The 17,714-nt window shown below is 56.0% G+C and overlaps 2 protein-coding genes across 2 annotated transcripts in view; both read left to right on the forward strand.

Annotated features, from left to right (window-relative positions):
• The window catches only part of LOC107967993 (uncharacterized), a 394,524-nt gene that overhangs the window by 337,880 nt on the left and 38,930 nt on the right, over positions 1–17,714 (forward strand). The window lies entirely within an intron of this gene.
• Positions 13,090–17,056, forward strand: SOX1 (SRY-box transcription factor 1). Its single transcript, XM_016925566.3, has one exon. The coding sequence runs from the start codon at positions 13,845–13,847 to the stop codon at positions 15,012–15,014; it is 1,170 nt and encodes a 389-aa protein (XP_016781055.2). The 5' UTR covers positions 13,090–13,844; the 3' UTR covers positions 15,015–17,056.

Consider the following 17,714-nt stretch of genomic DNA (forward strand, 5'->3'; position numbering starts at 1 on the left):
AGGAAAAGCCAGTTTCCACCCAGACGGCCGGCTGTGGGCAAAGGGAATAAAGCGCCGGTGCCGCCACGCTCTGCACTTGGCTCTGGGCCTGGCGGGGGTCTGGCGCGGCCGCAGACACCTGGGTGACCTCGGCCGTGGTTGCCGGCTCTGCTCGGACAGAGAGTCTTTTTATTTGTCGCCTCCGCCTTCTCACCACTGAGGCCGCAGGACAGCCTCGCTGCCCGGGGCCGAGTTCGGTGGACAAGGGGGCAGCGCCCACAGCAAGCCGGAAAGAGGGAGGCGCGGGGCCGCGCTTGGGGCCTGCCGCTGCACGCCAGCCTGGGCAAAGAGCTGCCACCTTCTGCGGGCGAAGTGGGTCGGGGCGCAGGACGGCAGCGGGGCTGCAGGCGGCTACGTGGGTCCACACCCCCGTGCCCTGCAAGGCTCCTTGGCCCTGCTTCTCCTCTGTCTCGGCGGGAGAGGAGCAGCCTCGGTTTTACAGAATTTCAGGGTCGCGTCTCCAGCGCCCCGGGCGAGGCCACTACGTTTAGGAGCGCTCGCCTTCGCTGCGCTGTGTACCGTGTACACACTGGCTCCGTGCGCGAGACCCCGATGTGGGTTAAAACTCCACTTCACAACCCCCATTGATACGGGTTTGACATCTGTTTGCCAGAGTGTTTTGCACTTAGCCTAACACCCGCTATTAAGTGACAAAATTGTGGCAGCCTGTCAAAGCCAGCTGACTGGCAGCTGCTCCGCTTACAAAAACCATTCAAATATTTGCAGGTTTTGAAGGTTTATGCAGTGTTGTACCCAATCTTTCAGCGACTTAACATGTAAAATATAAGTCAAAGTTTTAAATCTGGATTCCAAAATGTTTCCATTTTCCATACAAAAGGAAAAAGCTTTCAAGGAGCCTGCTGGAATGGGTCCAATTCCAACGTGTCTCCGCGTTTCCCGCCACGAAATTCCTGCACAAACCCGGTTTTTTAAAGATGTCAAGGACCAACTTCCTCTTGTTACCAGCATCTTGGAGGACTGAACTAAATTGCCTTAAACTCCAAGGGAATACAGTTTCTCAAAAGTAAATTTTAAAAAAATCCCCAAGTAAAGAAACGTACCTGCTTAATTTTGCTTTTGACACTTAGACCAGCGTGCCTTTGGGGAAAAGCGAGGCTGCTAGGAAGACTGTTCCTAGTCAACATCTGAGCTCTGGCGGCTTCCAAAACACTCACTCCTCCACTCGCACTTCTAAATAGCTTAGTCCGATTAAGAAATAATTTGCAAATGACATAGTGTTTCTCTAGATTAAGATCCATCGAGTGAAGTCATGTGGGGTTTTTGTCTCCGAGATTAGAGCCAGACAGACAAGGATCTCCTGCAAATTGCAGCTGCCGACAATGGAAAAAAAATTACCCTGCGTTTGTCCGGGGGAGATGCGTGCGTGGGTCCGCGCGCCCCGCACCGACACTGAGGGCTGGCACGCCCTTACTGTCTTTCAATTGTGCTGGACTTGTGCGTCCTTTTTTTTTTTTTTTATGTTGGTAAACATATTGCCTTGGGTGTGAGGGGGTCACAAATCCTCTGGGCAAACGTGGGGTCGTCATTTTCAAAAAAGCAGTGAGTTTGCTTGTGATACATTTGCAAGGAGTCTCAAGCGTGGTGGTCTTAAGTCCGAAGTGCTGACAGCCTCACTCAACTGTGGGGAGGAGGCAGAGAGGGAGGGTGGAGACAGAGACCCAGACCCCGAGAAACAAGTGTGGCTCCAGCCCAGGAGCCTCACAGAACACATTTCCTCCTCCGCCTTCGGCTCTGCGTGGGCTAGCCCCGCGCTAGGGAGGGCAGGCAACTAGGTCCTCCGAGGCGAGGCTGGGGCTCCGCCTGCAGAGGGAGTGACAGCGCGCCGCGAGGGTCCGCGACCCAGGCAGGGGTGGCCGCACCACCCCGGAGCGCCGCACAGCCCCGCAGGCCTCCCCTCCCGCAGTGCGTGCCTGGAACGCGGGGCCGCCTGGCCGAGGGACGTTTACCTGGAGAGCTTTGTGTCCACAACACTAATCCTTAGACACTGCTTCGTTCAGCAGCTGCCGTCAGTCGTGAGGGCACTAGTGTGGGGATGGGGGCGAATTCAGGAGCCCGTCGCAGAGCAATATTTAAAAAGGGGGGGGGAGCCGGAGCTGCTCCCAGGGGAGGCCTTGCGCGGCGGCGCCCACGGCCACGGTGTCCCCGCTGCGAGCCAACAAAGCTGAGGCGCTGTCCGCGGGAGGAGAGAGCCCAGCGCGGGGACCGGCGCGGGTGGGAGTGGGGGCGCGGCGCGGAAAACCCCAGGGAAGGACCGGGTGGACACGGGACGGGAGGGGGGTGACATCCTCCCACCCGGGGGTTAGAAAAGGCCCGGGTGGTAGTTCCAGGCGAAAATAGGCAGCCCTCTGTGATGACAGAATTGACAACTATTTTTTGGGGGGGCGGGGGTTGGACTTCCGAGTCCCTCGGGACGGAGGCGCAGGGGAGCAGGAGGGGTGCCCCGTCCCTGCAGTTGCCTCGGCCCGAATCCCGCAGCCCAGGCCGGAACGCGGGGGCGGGGGCGTGGGAGGGGGACCCGCGGCGGGAGGCGAGAGCGAGCGAATGGGGAGAGGAGCGGGGAGCAGGAGGGGACGCAGGGGAGAGGGGACTGGGGAGCGGCGAGAGGAGGACGGGAGACGCGGCTCCACCTCCCAGCTCAAAACGGCGTCCCAGCTGCTCGCAAACCAACTGCTCGATTCTATTCACTGTCGAGTAGGAACAAAAAAGTGGCTATTTATTAGAATACTTGTTTGGTATTGTTCCGCGCCACACAAAAGGCGTTTCATTATGTGGAGGGATCTCCTTTTTCCAGAGAGAAACAATAACTTGAAATTGTCTTTAAAGTCTTTTCTATCAATAATAAATTTCATTTTCTTGTCTCTCTCGCCTGCAGTGTGTGTGCGCGCGCGCGAGGCGAGGAGAGAGGCGCGTGTGCGAGTGAGTGTGCTAGCGGGGGTGCGCGTGTGAGTGTGCGCGTGTGTGTGCGTGCGCGTGGCACCGGCGCCCGCGGCTACGGGGCTGGCGCTGCCGGAGCCGGGCCGGACCGGGGTCCGAGATCTGCGTCGCGCTGGGCACGCTGGCCACCCGGTCCGGAATGAGTCGGGGCTCCGGGAGGTGCCCGTGGGCAGAGCGTTAGGGGCGCGGCCGTGCCGGACCCGCCCTGGGGACCCGCTGGAGCTGGAGGAGGAACTAACTGTAAGTGTGTCTCGAACTTGCGCGGGGGCTTCAGCCCGCCCGGGGCTGCGGAGCTGGCCGGTAAAGGCTCTTGGGAGAGGGGCGCGGTGTCTCCACGGTGACTTTCCGTGAAGGAGGATGGGGTGTCTCCGCAGCTTTGGGGCCCCAGGAAAGAACAGGTGGGTAGATGTGGTGGCCACGGCTAGCGGACTCGCCGCGGGGCACATTTGTCATTTTCTTATCTGTGCGTTCACTCCTCCCCCATCCTCGGCTTTTGGGATTGGCCGCCGCCCAATGGACCCAGACTGTTTCTCTCTGGGTCGCCATTTTTGGGGAGGGGGGAGGGAGGTCGAGTCTGTGGATTTGGGGGAGAGGTTCGTGTCCGCCACAGCTCCGCGCCCCCTCCCCGCCCCTCGCGGCTCCCCCACCCTCGCGTTCGGCAGCGCCAGGCTGCGCTCTCCGCGGTGCACACCCGGCCGCGCCGAGAACTAAACCCGCGGGCTGAAATTACGTTTTAAAAATTAACATGTTGAAGCGTGTGCCATTTAGTGAGAGGTGTTTTGGGCAAAGAATCAATTTAACTGTGACTGACCGACGGGCTTGACTGTATTAATTCTGCTACCGGAAAAAAAAAAAAAAAAAAAAGCAATGAGCCGCAAGCCTTGGACTCGCAGAGCTCCCGGTGCCTGTCCGAGAGCCCCACCAGCGCGGCTCACGCCTCAGTCTCGCCGTCCCAAGGTGGGATCCGACGCCCAAAGGAGGGCGCCCCAAGGTGGGATCCGAGCGGGCCGCCCTAGGAGGAGTGAACCCCGCCCGGGCGCACAGCTCCGTGCGCGTGTCCTCCCTCCTCCAGCGAAATCCCACCCGCTTTGCCTCCCCTTGCAGCACCGCGCGTGCCTAAGTTCTCGGTCTGCGCAGCTGGGAGTCTCCCCCACCAGCGCCGCGGAGCCGCCCGCTTCCGCCCCCTCTTTCCGCGGGTTTGAGCCTCCCGTGGAGAGGAAAGGTCACGAAGTTTCAAAGGTGAAATGGATTTTCGGCGGTGGCTGGTGCGGGAGTCAATGGGCAGGGCGGGGCAAGCCTGGCAGTCATCGACCCGAGCAGGGACCCGGCTGGCCGCCTCCCCTTGCAGGAAACAGGTGTTTGAACGCGATAGCGGCCGCCAGTCAACTAAGGCATTAAAAGCTCGCTTTATAACATCGATTTCCTGGAGTGCGGTGGGGCCTGCGTTCTGGAAGCTCCTTTGTGAAAGGCGGGGTTGGGGGAATTGCCCTGATGGTACCCCAGTTGGCGCAGAAGATCCCCAAAAGTCCCTGTCACCGCAGCGGCGGACAGCGGGGCTGCCCAGGCGGCTGGGAGGGCAGCTTTTCCCTCCCGCTGGGGTGGAAAGAGGAGTCCTGCTCCGTTCCCCACCCAGGACAATGGTCTTGTTACCCTGGCCTCCTCTCCTGCACCTAGGGCCTGGCATGCAGAGAGCGCCCGCAGCAGAGGGGGAAGTCTCCAACAACTGGCAGGTGTCCCCCGAGGAGCTCCGCTTGGTTTGGAAGGGTGGTTAAACCGGGATCCAGGAGGAAAGCAATTCCGTTGCCACCCACATCCCCTGGGCCCTACCAGGCTTCTTCCCCTGCTAGCGCCTCTCCCGGATGCGACGCAGGCCAGGTGGCAGGGCTGAAGCAGGCAGGCACACAGGAGATGGCATGCGTACCTGTAAGGATGAACAGAGAGCCTTCAGATGGCCTAGTGCTAGGATCTTGTTATCAATGTCATGGAAACGGATGGAGCCCTGTGGGGAGGCTGCCACGGAGGCAGAGAGAAAGGGGTTGGGTAAGGGAGGCTGGCACCTGGGCGGCTGGACTTGCTGGTCCTAGTCTCCCTCCCCGCAAGGAAGAGGAGGCCCCGAAAACCTTGCCTTGGCTGTGCTGGGTCTGAGGGAAGAGGCTCCAAGTGGCGAGCCTTCCTGTGCCCACCTGGCTGATGGCAGAGGATACACCACCTGAGAAGGCGGGCTGTAACCAGCCTCTACTCCAGAAGCAAATCTGCCTGTGTGTTCTGAGCGTTGAGCATAATTGTAAACAGCTGAAAATAATGAAAATGCATAGAACCCCTACCCTGAAACCCACACACCCCTCCACTGCTGCCCGATGGGGTCCTTTGTCTGGGTGGGGCTCCTCCACTCCCCGGAGCCATGGGAGCCGGTCCAGAAGGAGTCAGTCCATGAAGGGACAGGTGGCCCCTGGGGAGTCAGAGTGGCGTGTTTCTGCTGGCAAGAAGAGGTGCAAATCTCCCTTTAGCTGGTTTAGCAGAAAACTCACCTATGTTTGCCCACTTCTTCTCACTGCCTCTAAGTTGAGATTTAGGGTCAAGCACCATCCAAAACAGGGCTCTTTCTCTGCCTGATCTGCCAAACCTCCCCTATCTCATTTAGGTGGCACTCTCTCCCTAAAGCTAGTGTCTGTCCTGTGGGGTATCCGACCCTTTCAGGGTCAGCGCAGGCCATTCCCGTTCCCCCTGTCCGAAGGACGCTGCTCTAATACAAATGTGCTTTCCAAAGAGGCCCTGTGCCCAGGTAGTCACAGGACTCCACCCAACCTGAGGGAAATCTGATTTCTGCTCACAGGACAGCTGGTTTCTGTCTCTTCGAGGTAAGATAAATGGCATTCAAATGGGGCCAAGAGGCCCTCTATTAGCTCAGCGTGCAGGGCACTGGCGCTGCGTTGAAGCCCCATCCCACAGCCTGAAGATGTAAACAGAACCACTTTCCCCATTTGCTGTTTTCTGAAGTAAGCAACCCATGCGACTGAAAGGGCTTGAAATTGTGTCAAAGTGATGTTTTAATCAAATTGAAAAGTGTATTAAAGGACAAGATGTAATTTATGTGAGATGCTTCGATGAAAGCAGAGATTGGAGTGGATGGTCCTTTCTCTCGTGTGAACCTCGTGTCATGTTTATATTGAAGCCTGTGTAGCTAATCTAATTTGCAATAACAGGGATGGCCTGTAAGAAAAAGCATCTCTGATTTCACTTTATTTCTTTTCATATAGAAATTCCCTATGACTTGTCTCCTCTTGTGAGTGATGCCTTTTCCATTTGAGGGCTAATGAGAGAGGATGGAGGAAGGGCCTGTTGACTCATAGCTGCTGCACTGGCTTGCAGGCAGCCCCTGGTCACTGGCTCGCTGAGACTAAGCTGGTCGCTGCACTGGCCTAAAACGCTGTTTTTGATCCTGCAGAGTGAACACTACAGCAGCCCTAGAATGTCAAATCCCACCTGCTCTTCCACACTCCGGGGAGCAGGAGTGGGGGTGTAACAGGCCAGACCAGTTTGTTTCTCCCCAGAATTTCGGCTTTCCCAGTTTAGTCAGATGTCCTGCACTCTTGGACGTTTATAATCGGCAGTTTTTAATGGGAGTGGTTATGAAGCTACCCCAGATTCAGAAAAGTCTGATCTCGTACCGGCTCTTTACACTATTACAGAAACAAAACACACCTAGTGCTCAGAGGAGGTGCTTTGTGTGCTCAGGATGGCATCGAACACAAGCATTCTCCGTCAATAAAAAACAACATGCGTTAGAAAATTACAACTTTTGTACAACGTAAAAAGGTGTATTCAAGCTGTTAATTACGGGGGTTTGTGTAAATGAAACTTTAGCAGTGACCCATTTAATTTTGCCGTAATTACTGACAAAATAAGACAAGGCTGAATCACAATACAGTATATTTATCTTGAAGGAGAATATTGCGCTGACGTGGTTAAACCAAAGAGTAAGAGCAAAAATTTAAAAGGGAGGTGCAGAAGTATAAAAAGTGCAAAAAATCACACCCTGAAACCATTTGGGTTAAAACCGCGGAAGACTTAGCTTAGGCGACTTCTCTAAAGAACTCAACCAAATTTGAAAGGCACAGGCATTTTCTCCTCAAAATCCGAGGCTCGAGAACCATCTCCTCTGGCAGGGTCCAGTCTCAGCTCCGCCTCTTGCCTCTTCACCCACTTGGGCATAACTTTCGCGGGTCCTAGAAATCTGGGCAGCAGAAGAGGGAAGGGAACGCTCCCAGCCGGCAGCCGCTCTGGGCGTGCACCCGCCACGCGAAGCCAGAGGTTGGACGACGCAGCCGGCCAGGCGCGGCTCCCGGGGGACCCCGAACCGCCTGTGGCTCAGGCCCTACTTGGCAAGAAGAGATTGGGGAGTGAGAGGAGGGGTCACTCTTGCTCTCTCGCACAATAGACTTCCCGCAGGCGAGTGCGAACGGCCTTTTGCTTCCTCCTTCTTTTCCAGGACCCTTAGCGACAGGAGAGGAAGAGAAGCGGCCCGGCGGTTTAATTGCCAATTTCCTGATGCAGCCACAGGGCCCAGCAGCGGCTCAGCCTAGGCCACCGGGTCCAGGCCTCTAGGCAATAGGCCCGGCGCCCCCTCGAAGCACCCTTTCCCGCCGACCCCGCAGTCATCACTATGAGCTCGAGAGTATGGGCAGCCTGTGGTGCCCAGAGGCGCCGGGCGCTCGGCGCATCCGCCGTGCCCACAGCGCTGAGGACCAACTAGGGCTGCCCTCGGCCAGGGGCACTGTGCCCGTTTGAGTGGCACTCGGACCTGGCGAGGGGTGGAAGCCCAGGTAGAGCTCGCGTCTTTAAGAGCCACCCGACAGAACTGCGCGCTACATCTGCGCCAGCTGGGCTGGGTGGGAACAGCGCAGAAATACTCCCGTGCCGGGGCGTACAGGGCAGGTAGGCCCAGCCGAGAGTCTTCTCGGAAAGTTTCACACAAAAGAAGGGCCGGGCAGGCCGAGCGGCAGGAAAAGCCGGTGCTCAGCGGCGAGGCCCGAGAGGTCTGGCATCCGGCGGCCTCCCAGCTTTGCTCGGGTCTCCCGCCGCCTCTCTCCAGAGCCGCCCGTAGCTCCGTGGGGCGGAGGGCGCAATGCCCCGCTCTGGTTCCAGCCTTTTTCCTCCCCTTGTCTCCTCTTTCATTCATAAACCTGGTGGCTACAGACGCAGCTTGAATATTGACGTCTCTCCCCCAACTGCTCTGCCGTTAACCCAATTACAGAATTCATCAAGAACTGTGTTGAATTATCTCTTTCCATACAGTATCAGCATTAGCCTAATTAAAAGCTATAATGTCTGATATAATGATTAAATCGTTAGCTCTGCTGTAGGGAAGCAATATTTTGTTTTCCCTTCAATTAGAAGCTGATTGAGGTTTTCAGAGCAGGTCAGCTGTGAAATTTGAATTATATGTGTGAGTACTGCTCACAGGGTGAGCCCCTACTCCAAAGCTCCCAGAGCTTCTCCAAATGCTTTCACCCAGAGAGCTCGGAGGCACACAGCACGCGCGCGTGCGCGCGCGCGCACACACACACAGTTGTTTGTTCTTCGATTGTGAATGTGCGGCTCTCCACACGAATCGCCCGAAAGCAAGCCTGGGTCGCTTTTGAGGAGAAGGAGTTTCTTGACCCTTCCCCGCAAACGCTACTGGAACGGCCTCCAAACTAGGACGCCTAGTCAGGCAAAGGAGAGAGCGGTGCGCCGGCACGCTGACAGCTCTGCTGCTATCCCTGATGGCCAGGGCTCTCTTTCCGTTCTCCTTCCACACACCCCCTTTCCCTGGGCTGTTATTATTATTTTTTCCTCCTTCAAAACCAAACCAAACCACCACCAACAAAAACTTCTGTGCTACTCTGGCTTCTCTGGTTTTGTTTGGGAACAGTGGAACCAAGTTAGCCCGGGCCAGGGCGCAGATGATGGACTCAGAGCGCCCACGGACCCTAGAGAGAGGAGCACTCCTCAAGAGCCCCCTGGCCATCACCCGAGCGCCCTGGAGCGCCATCACCCGAACGCGCGCTCCAGGCCCTCGAACAAGGCCTCTGGCTGCCAGAGCGAGTGAGGGGCACAGAGGCGGCAGAGAGCGGAGAGCCCCGGTGTCTCCGCGAGGGCGGCGGCGGCCAGCAGACGGCGATCGAGGCGCGCGCCACGGCACGGCCAGCGCAGACACGCCGCGGGGTCTCAGGCCGGAGCCGTGAGCCGGGCCCGCTGCCTCTTTGCCCCTCATGGCTCCGCGCGGCAGGAAACCGGGCCTTCTCCGCCCGCCCTCTCGCTGCGGTGTCCCCAGCACCCCCGCCCCGCCCCCGCGCGGTCCCCACCGTCGCGCTCCCCTCCCTCCTCGCCCTCGCTCCGCGCCTCCTGTTGGCAGAGATGGCCTCGAAGGCCTCTTCCAACTTGAATGGCTCTTTCTTCTTCTCTCTCCCGCGCTTTCTTTTCCGCCTTCTCCTCCTCTCCTTCTGACTACTCTTGTCTCTTTCAAAAGCTCCGCCTGGAAACTAGCGGCTTCCTCTTCATCTGCCTCCTTTAACTGTGGCCTCGGCCCTCTGGGGCTACACCAGAGCGCGGAAGCCTGAGCCCCTCGGAGATCCGGGGAGGCACCTACACATGGCCTCAATCCTCCAACCGGCCCCAGAAGCCGTAGGAGCTGAACCCAGGAGGGCAACCGGTTGTGGTGCGGCCACATGTCCCTGGAGAGTGTCAGCAAGACGGGTCGACTTCACCAGGACCACGAAAGACAGGGCAGAGTTTCTGTCTTCTTTCACTGTCCTGTAGAACTCCTAGCTTGTCCATCGTGCTCCTTGCTTGGGACTCGGGACTGACACTGGGCACAGAAAATCCACCTCTAGATGCCTCAAAGCTCGCTTTCATGCTGGGGGGCGGGCGGGAGCGGGGAAGGGGGACAAAAGCTAAAAGTGCTAATTATTCCATACAGACAGTTTAAGCTAATGGTGTTACAGTCCAGCACTCAATTTACTTGAAAGTTGAGGTTTCTTGCATAATGGCTTAACCTATCACATACATACAGGCATATATGTGTGCGTGTAACTTCTAGGGATGGCTTGGTTCTGGATTGGCTTTGAAGATTATGACCACAGGTTACATACAACAATAGAAAGTGTCTTTATCCACATTTCTAAGTTGATCTTCGCTTTGGCATTTTGAGCAAAGAGGCACAATGAAGTTTCTGAGCTGCCAAAAAAGCAAGTGTGGTCAATCAACAGTGACAGTAACCCTGTGCCTGGGGGTCTACACTTCCTATGACATTACTGGGGAATAGGGAAGTCAGTGTTCAAATCTCCAGGAGTCCAGCCTTTGGGAAAGTACTGGGTTTGAAGGAGGTAACTGCCAACTTGGCTGGAGGTAGAAGGGAGAAGGAGGTGCTTTTCAAACTGGTTTTGGACTGTCTTCTCTCTTCTTAAAGAGTCACTGAGGAAAGAGTTTAGAAGGAGCAAGAAATTGAGGCTTCCAGAAGCCATCGATCACCAGCAGGAGTTAATATTATGCTCGTCAATCCTCATGCCAGGAATGAAGGCACAGAGGTCTAGCATGCAGTGCCCTGTGCTGCCTAATTGGCACTGCCTACTGCTGCCAATCATTTATCGCTTGGCAACAAGTTACACCTGCAGCTTTGGTTTAATACTTATGCAGGTGGCCACACATAGTGCGTGCAGCCGCTTGGGCCTAGGGAACATCTCGTCACTGAAGAGGGCTTATGGAGAGCACCCTGAACGTTGAGCACTAGTGTGAGCTCACAGGATGCTAAACCATTTTCCTCCTATTTAGATGCTCTGAAAAACAAGGGTAACGTCGTATTTGGAAACAATTTTCGGGACTATGGTAGAAAAAAAGTAGACCATTTCAAAGTCAGCTATCCAAGTTCCCCAAAGCATAAAGCATTCCTGCAAAGCACACTGGAGTGCAGGGTGTTTATAAAATAAATTGCTCCATTGATATGGAAAATAATGTGCCAAGCCTGATTCATACAAAGCATTTTCAGGGAGTCTTAAGCTATTTAGTTTAAACTCTAAATTGAAAAGCAGAGGAAAGAAATCTTTCAACTGCTAAGTGGATAATATAGTTTATAATTTGTAAACCATTTCCTTTATTTCAGTCTTGCTGACTTTCCATAACACACTGGATCTCACTGCACACCCATTGCCTCCTAAATTATCAAAGAAAAAAATGGGGCTATAGCATTCCCAAACAATATTATTGCTCCTTTTTTGTTCATTCACAATGTAACTGATATTTGTAGGTAGTGCATGTAACAAATCAAAAGATTTAACAAACTCGACTGGTGAAATAAGAAGGTAGTTGGAAGCCCAGTTTATAACCTAGATATTTAGTGAAAAAATAAATATAAAATGATGTTCCCTTTCTAATATAATTATATATTACTTGATGGATTTACTAGTAAATGCTGAATGGCCTGGAATGAAAGCAGTTTAATCTGCAGAGAGATCAATTTGCTGTTGCACTTCACACTGTAGCAACCCTGCAATAATAAAACAAACCCTACAGTAATAATCATAGCAATTGAGAGGAAATAAAGCATTATTCTTTTACCTTGGACAAGCAACAGGGTCAAGAAATTCATAACCTCAGAAGTTTTTTTAAGAGGAAAAAAAAGGTGTCACGTGTTCGCTGCCCAACAGACTCAAACATCCTATTACTCCTATTACCGTTATCATCTTTACTGAATATTCCTACTACAAGACAGGCAGACATGTGACATGCGGTGAAGGTTCTACTTTACCCACTACCAATCTCCACAAGCACTCTCATCTCAGGGTGCCTCGGGGAGGACAGAGGAGGAATACTTGGGCTCAAAAGTCGTCTTTGGACCACTTTCAGATCAGTCTGGTGGAAACGGTAGTGTGAGCGCTATGCTACTTGAGACTGGGTTTGAAAATCTCTTTCGCGTTCCCAAATCAAAGCCACTTTGAGGTTTAAGAATGATAACCACAGGTGAATGCCTTACTCTTTCCACGAGCCCGGCCTTTCCTTTGCATGACGCAGACCGGCGGCAGAGACCCGTCCTGAGGCCCCGCCTTTCATTCGGTTTATGTGGCCCCGCGCAGTTCACGCAGTTTTCTCCGTTCTTAGCCAACCAGCTCGTGGGAAATTCACTCCAGAAAAGCGTGCGCCATATCATTATTTTGCGATTCAACAAACTTTTTCAACGGTTGTTCAGGAACTAGATTCCAGATAGATCTTGTCGTGTTTGGCCTTCCTAGAAATTCCTTTTCCAGAGGAAGAAGATCCGGGTTGGGAAGAGTGCGTGACTATGGCCCCGGGCTCATTGAAAGACTCCTCCCCACAAAAGTTTAGGGCTGATACTAAACGAAGCTATGGAGCCATGCCCACACAAATACTCCCCCTTTACCCGAATTGTGGGGCCTGGACTGTGAAGGCCTTCGCTGCAAGAGCGGGCACTAGCGAACTTCAGTGCACGCCGCGGCCGAGAATGGATGCGGGGCGGGGGATGGCTGAGCCGCCTGATCCTTGCAGAGAACCTGCAGGGGCCCTCGGAGGGTATCCCCTGCGTCCAAGGGAGCGCCCCTCCTTTTCAGCACTCGGGGGAACTGAGGGCGACGTGCCAGCCCCGCACTCAACTTTCCCCTTCCCTGCAGGCACAGAGTTGGCCGGCGGGGGCAGAGGAGGAGCTGGGTCTCCACTGCGCCCGTTTAAACCTGGCCAGGGGCTGCGTTTCCTCCCCCCACCCCACGAGATCCTTTCTTAGTCTTCGCTTTTCAACCCAATCGTTAATCATTCGGAACGCGCGGGCGGGGAGCAGCGAGGAGGGCGAGCTCGGGGTTCGCCGCCGCCGCCGCCGCGCGCGCGCGCGCTCAGGAAGCGGTGTGGCTGTCACCCCCTCCCGGGCCTCCTCCCCCCTCCTTCCTGCTTTGCTCCCCCTCCTTCCTCCCCTCCTCCCCGCTCCGCCGCCCGCGCCCAGTGTATCTACTCCCTCCCCACGTCACTCGCCAGCGCGCCATGCAAATCACCGCCGCCGCCGGCTCCCATTGGCCGCGGCGCGCTCATTTAACGGCAGCCCGGGCCCGGCGTATGGCTGCTGGGCCCCGCGCGCCGCCGGCCCCGCGTGCGCCTCCGCTCCGAGCGCACGGCCCCGGGCAGGCAGCGGGCAGCCTATCCCGGGCTCGGCGGCCCCGGCTCTCCGGCCCTCTCCGCGAGCCCGCGCTCCTTCCGCTGTCCCCGGGCCCCTCCCTGGCTGCACCGTAATCGCCCCCTCCAGGCCCCCCTGCGCCTCCCCCCAACCACTGGCGCCTGGCTTCCCCCGGGCACCTGGGACCAGCACATGCCCAGCGCACGCGGCGCGCCGCCCTGCTAGAAGTTGCAGCCTCCGAGTTGGAGGCCGCTGAGGACCGAGCGCAGGAGGAAGGAGACAGCGCGCAGCGGCGGCCGGCGAGGAGACAGCACACCCCGGGCCGGGCCCAGCGCACCGCTCCCGGCCCCAAAAGCGGAGCTGCAACTTGGCCACGACTGCACCTGTTTGCACCGCTCCGCCGAGGGCGCCTGGGCTGCGGTGGCGGCGAAGACGGCGACCCCGACCGTCGGCCTCTTTGGCAAGTGGTTTGTGCATCAGGAGAAACTTTCCACCTACGAGCCGAACCGGCGCCGAGTGCGTGTGTTTCTGCCTCTTTTTGTTGTCGTTGCCTCCACCCCTCCCCATTCTTCTCTCCGCTAGGACCCCCCCGCCCCCGTCTCACTCCGTCTGAATTCCTCTCCGTCTCCCTCCCACCCCGGCCGTCTATGCTCCAGGCCCTCTCCTCGCGGTGCCGGTGAACCCGCCAGCCGCCCCGATGTACAGCATGATGATGGAGACCGACCTGCACTCGCCCGGCGGCGCCCAGGCCCCCACGAACCTCTCGGGCCCCGCCGGGGCGGGCGGCGGCGGGGGCGGAGGCGGGGGCGGCGGCGGGGGCGCCAAGGCCAACCAGGACCGGGTCAAGCGGCCCATGAACGCCTTCATGGTGTGGTCCCGCGGGCAGCGGCGCAAGATGGCCCAAGAGAACCCCAAGATGCACAACTCCGAGATCAGCAAGCGCCTGGGGGCCGAATGGAAGGTCATGTCCGAGGCCGAGAAGCGGCCGTTCATCGACGAGGCCAAGCGGCTGCGCGCGCTGCACATGAAGGAGCACCCGGATTACAAGTACCGGCCGCGCCGCAAGACCAAGACGCTGCTCAAGAAGGACAAGTACTCGCTGGCCGGCGGGCTCCTGGCGGCCGGCGCGGGTGGCGGCGGCGCGGCTGTGGCCATGGGCGTGGGCGTGGGCGTGGGCGCGGCGGCCGTGGGCCAGCGCCTGGAGAGCCCAGGCGGCGCGGCGGGCGGCGGCTACGCGCACGTCAACGGCTGGGCCAACGGCGCCTACCCCGGCTCGGTGGCGGCGGCGGCGGCGGCCGCGGCCATGATGCAGGAGGCGCAGCTGGCCTACGGGCAGCACCCGGGCGCGGGCGGCGCGCACCCGCACGCGCACCCCGCGCACCCGCACCCGCACCACCCGCACGCGCACCCGCACAACCCGCAGCCCATGCACCGCTACGACATGGGCGCGCTGCAGTACAGTCCCATCTCCAACTCGCAGGGCTACATGAGCGCGTCGCCCTCGGGCTACGGCGGCCTCCCCTACGGCGCCGCGGCCGCTGCCGCCGCCGCTGCGGGCGGCGCGCACCAGAACTCGGCCGTGGCGGCGGCGGCGGCGGCGGCGGCCGCGTCGTCTGGCGCCCTGGGCGCGCTGGGCTCTCTGGTGAAGTCGGAGCCGAGCGGCAGCCCGCCCGCCCCAGCGCACTCGCGGGCGCCGTGCCCCGGGGACCTGCGCGAGATGATCAGCATGTACTTGCCCGCCGGCGAGGGGGGCGACCCGGCGGCGGCAGCAGCGGCCGCGGCGCAGAGCCGGCTGCACTCGCTGCCGCAGCACTACCAGGGCGCGGGCGCGGGCGTGAACGGCACGGTGCCCCTGACGCACATCTAGCGCCTTCGGGACGCCGGGGACTCTGCGGCGGCGACCCAGGAGCTCGCGGCCCGCGCCCGGCTCCCACCCCGCCCCGGCACGGCCTGGCTTTTGTACAGACGTTCCCACATTCTTGTCAAAAGGAAAATACTGGAGACGAACGCCGGGTGACGCGTGTCCCCCACTCACCTTCCCCGGAGACCCTGGCGACCGCCGGGCGCTGACACCAGACTTGGGTTTTAGACTGAACTTCGGTGTTTTCTTGAGACTTTTTGTACAGTATTTATCACCTACGGAGGAGGCGGAAAGCGTTTTCTTTGCTCGAGGGGACAAAAAAGTCAAAACGAGGCGAGAGGCGAAGCCCACTTTTGTATACCGGCCGGCGCGCTCACTTTCCCCCGCGTTGCTTCCGGACGGCGCCGACCGCCGGAGCCCAAGTGACGCGGAGCTCGTCGCATTCGTTATAAATGTAGTAAGGCAGGTCCAAGCACTTACAAGTTTTTTGTAGTTGTTACCGCTCTTTTGGGTTGGTTTGTTAATTTATACAGAGATTACCACCACCACCCCCTCCTTCAGACGGCGGAGTTATATTCTGGGTTTTGTAAAACTTTCTGTATCTGAGCATTTCCATTTTTTTTTTGGTTTTGTATTATTTCTTGTAAATGCATTGTGAAAAATTTTATTTTCGGCGTTGCAATGCGGGGAGGAGAAGTCAGATTATGTACATAGTTTCCTAAAAAGCCTTTCTTCTAAAAACGAAAAAAGACCCCCCACCCAAAATGTTTCGAGTCAACAAATTTAAGAGACAGAGCCCATTTTCTCCATAAATTTGTAACATGCTATTTTTATGTGCATGTTTTATGAGTTCAAAATGCAATGAGGAAATCTGACAGGGAAATTATCTGTATGAACTAAAAGTAAGGGAACCCCGGGGAATGGGAGGACAGGATTTTCAAGGAACCTTTTTCAATGAAAGAGAAGGAAGTTAAAACCTATAGGTTATTTTGTAGAGCTGAGTGTTAATACGGGCCGAGAAATAAAAGTATCTTCTGCTCCGGCTGTTTCACTGCGGACGGCTGGGGCTGCTGCGCGTTACCTTGCTGCAAGCGGGGCGCCTTCCACCTGGCTGGGGGTCTGCGCCACAGTTTGGTCCAGAGGAGGGAGGAGGAAGGGAAGACCCCAGTGGTGGGACCCTGGACCAGGCCATGGATGAAGGACAAAGACCAGGGCAGGTCACGGGTTTCCCAATTCCCCAGCAATTAAGATTTCGAGCAGAATTTATCTAAATGTGTTTCAAGGAAACACAATCGCTGAACCAAAACGTACTGCAGCCGAGCCCCCTCCGTCCATCCTCTGCCCCTCCCCCTGGCTTCTTTCTCTTGGGAAAACGGGCAAAATAATTGTGCTGGATTCTCACACACACAGAAATATCGACCATCACCCTCCCCCGCGTGAACTGGGATGCAAGTTGCTAACCGATGTGAACGCAAAATGCCTTGTTCATTATTCCTGACGAGATCTTGAGGTTGTTTGATGCTTTAAATTTTTTAATTATATTATTTTCTAGGTGTTTATTGGTACATTGCAGTTTTTTTTGAAATTTAAAATTTTCTGTAAAACTTTGTCTTCAAGTAATCTGACAGCATTAAATATTGCATTTAAAAATTATACTGTAGCAAATACATTTAAAAATTAATCACAACGTTAAGATGAAATTATATTTTTTGAAAAAAAAAAACACTTGAAGCCCAGATGGAAATACGTTGATTTCAGCAGCCTTAGGTTTCCCTTCGCTTTCTCAACACCCTTCCTTGTCCTGGAGTATGGACTGTCCGTCCAAAAGTGAGCCTATGCTATAAGTTTAATGAGAACCGAATTCAGCCTGCATTCGAGAATAGCTTTAAGTATAATGCTGATCTGACAATTGACGTGTAATTTTGGGAAGTCATTTTGATAATTTTGCTTAAACCACTCATTCGTTAAAGTGATTACAAAAAAGTTCATGAATGATGTCCACTGCTTTCTAACAAGATAATAAAACCCCCCTCTTTTCTTTTTCTTCATTTTTATTTCTTTTAGCTATTTGATCCTTTCTGAAGCAGTTGTTTCTGGAAGAGTCTGTGCGCCCATGGGTGGCTGAGCACCACTACGACTTAGTCCGGGATAAGGGCCTCCCCAGTCCTCTCCGGGAGATGATTTGGGAAATTTTATAATGCTTGTTCTGTTAACTCACCGGGACCTTGAGGGTTTTCTCTGAAATATACAAACTTAAAGGACTCTCTCTGAGGTTCTTTGACTGACGTCCACTCTCAGTCTGGCCCCTGTGCTCCCGTGTGTACCCTGGAGTTTCTGTGTCCAATTGTTGGCATCTAGGTCTTGGCTCAAGATTAGGATGTGGGCCCCACTTTAGAGGCACAGACTATGAAAAGCTGAGTTAGTGCGCCCGGGACGCCAGGCAAGCAGCCTGTCGTCTCCTCGGAGGATGCTTTTACAGTTTGGCATCTTATTGCAGGTGCTTCGTGCACAGTCAGCTGAAATAGCCAATGCCAGGTGCTCCAACCACCTTATTTCCTTGTTTTGTTGATTAGAACAACACGGAAAAAAGCAAATATAAATTTTTAATGACTCCATTTAAAAATATCACAGTGTGGGGGCAAAGAAATTAGCTGAGATTCATCTCAGGATTGAGATTCTATCCCCCCTTCCCCGCCCCCAGCAGTG

This window comes from Pan troglodytes, chromosome 14 (assembly GCF_028858775.2).
Source record: "Pan troglodytes isolate AG18354 chromosome 14, NHGRI_mPanTro3-v2.0_pri, whole genome shotgun sequence".
NCBI classification, from domain to species: domain Eukaryota; kingdom Metazoa; phylum Chordata; class Mammalia; order Primates; family Hominidae; genus Pan; species Pan troglodytes.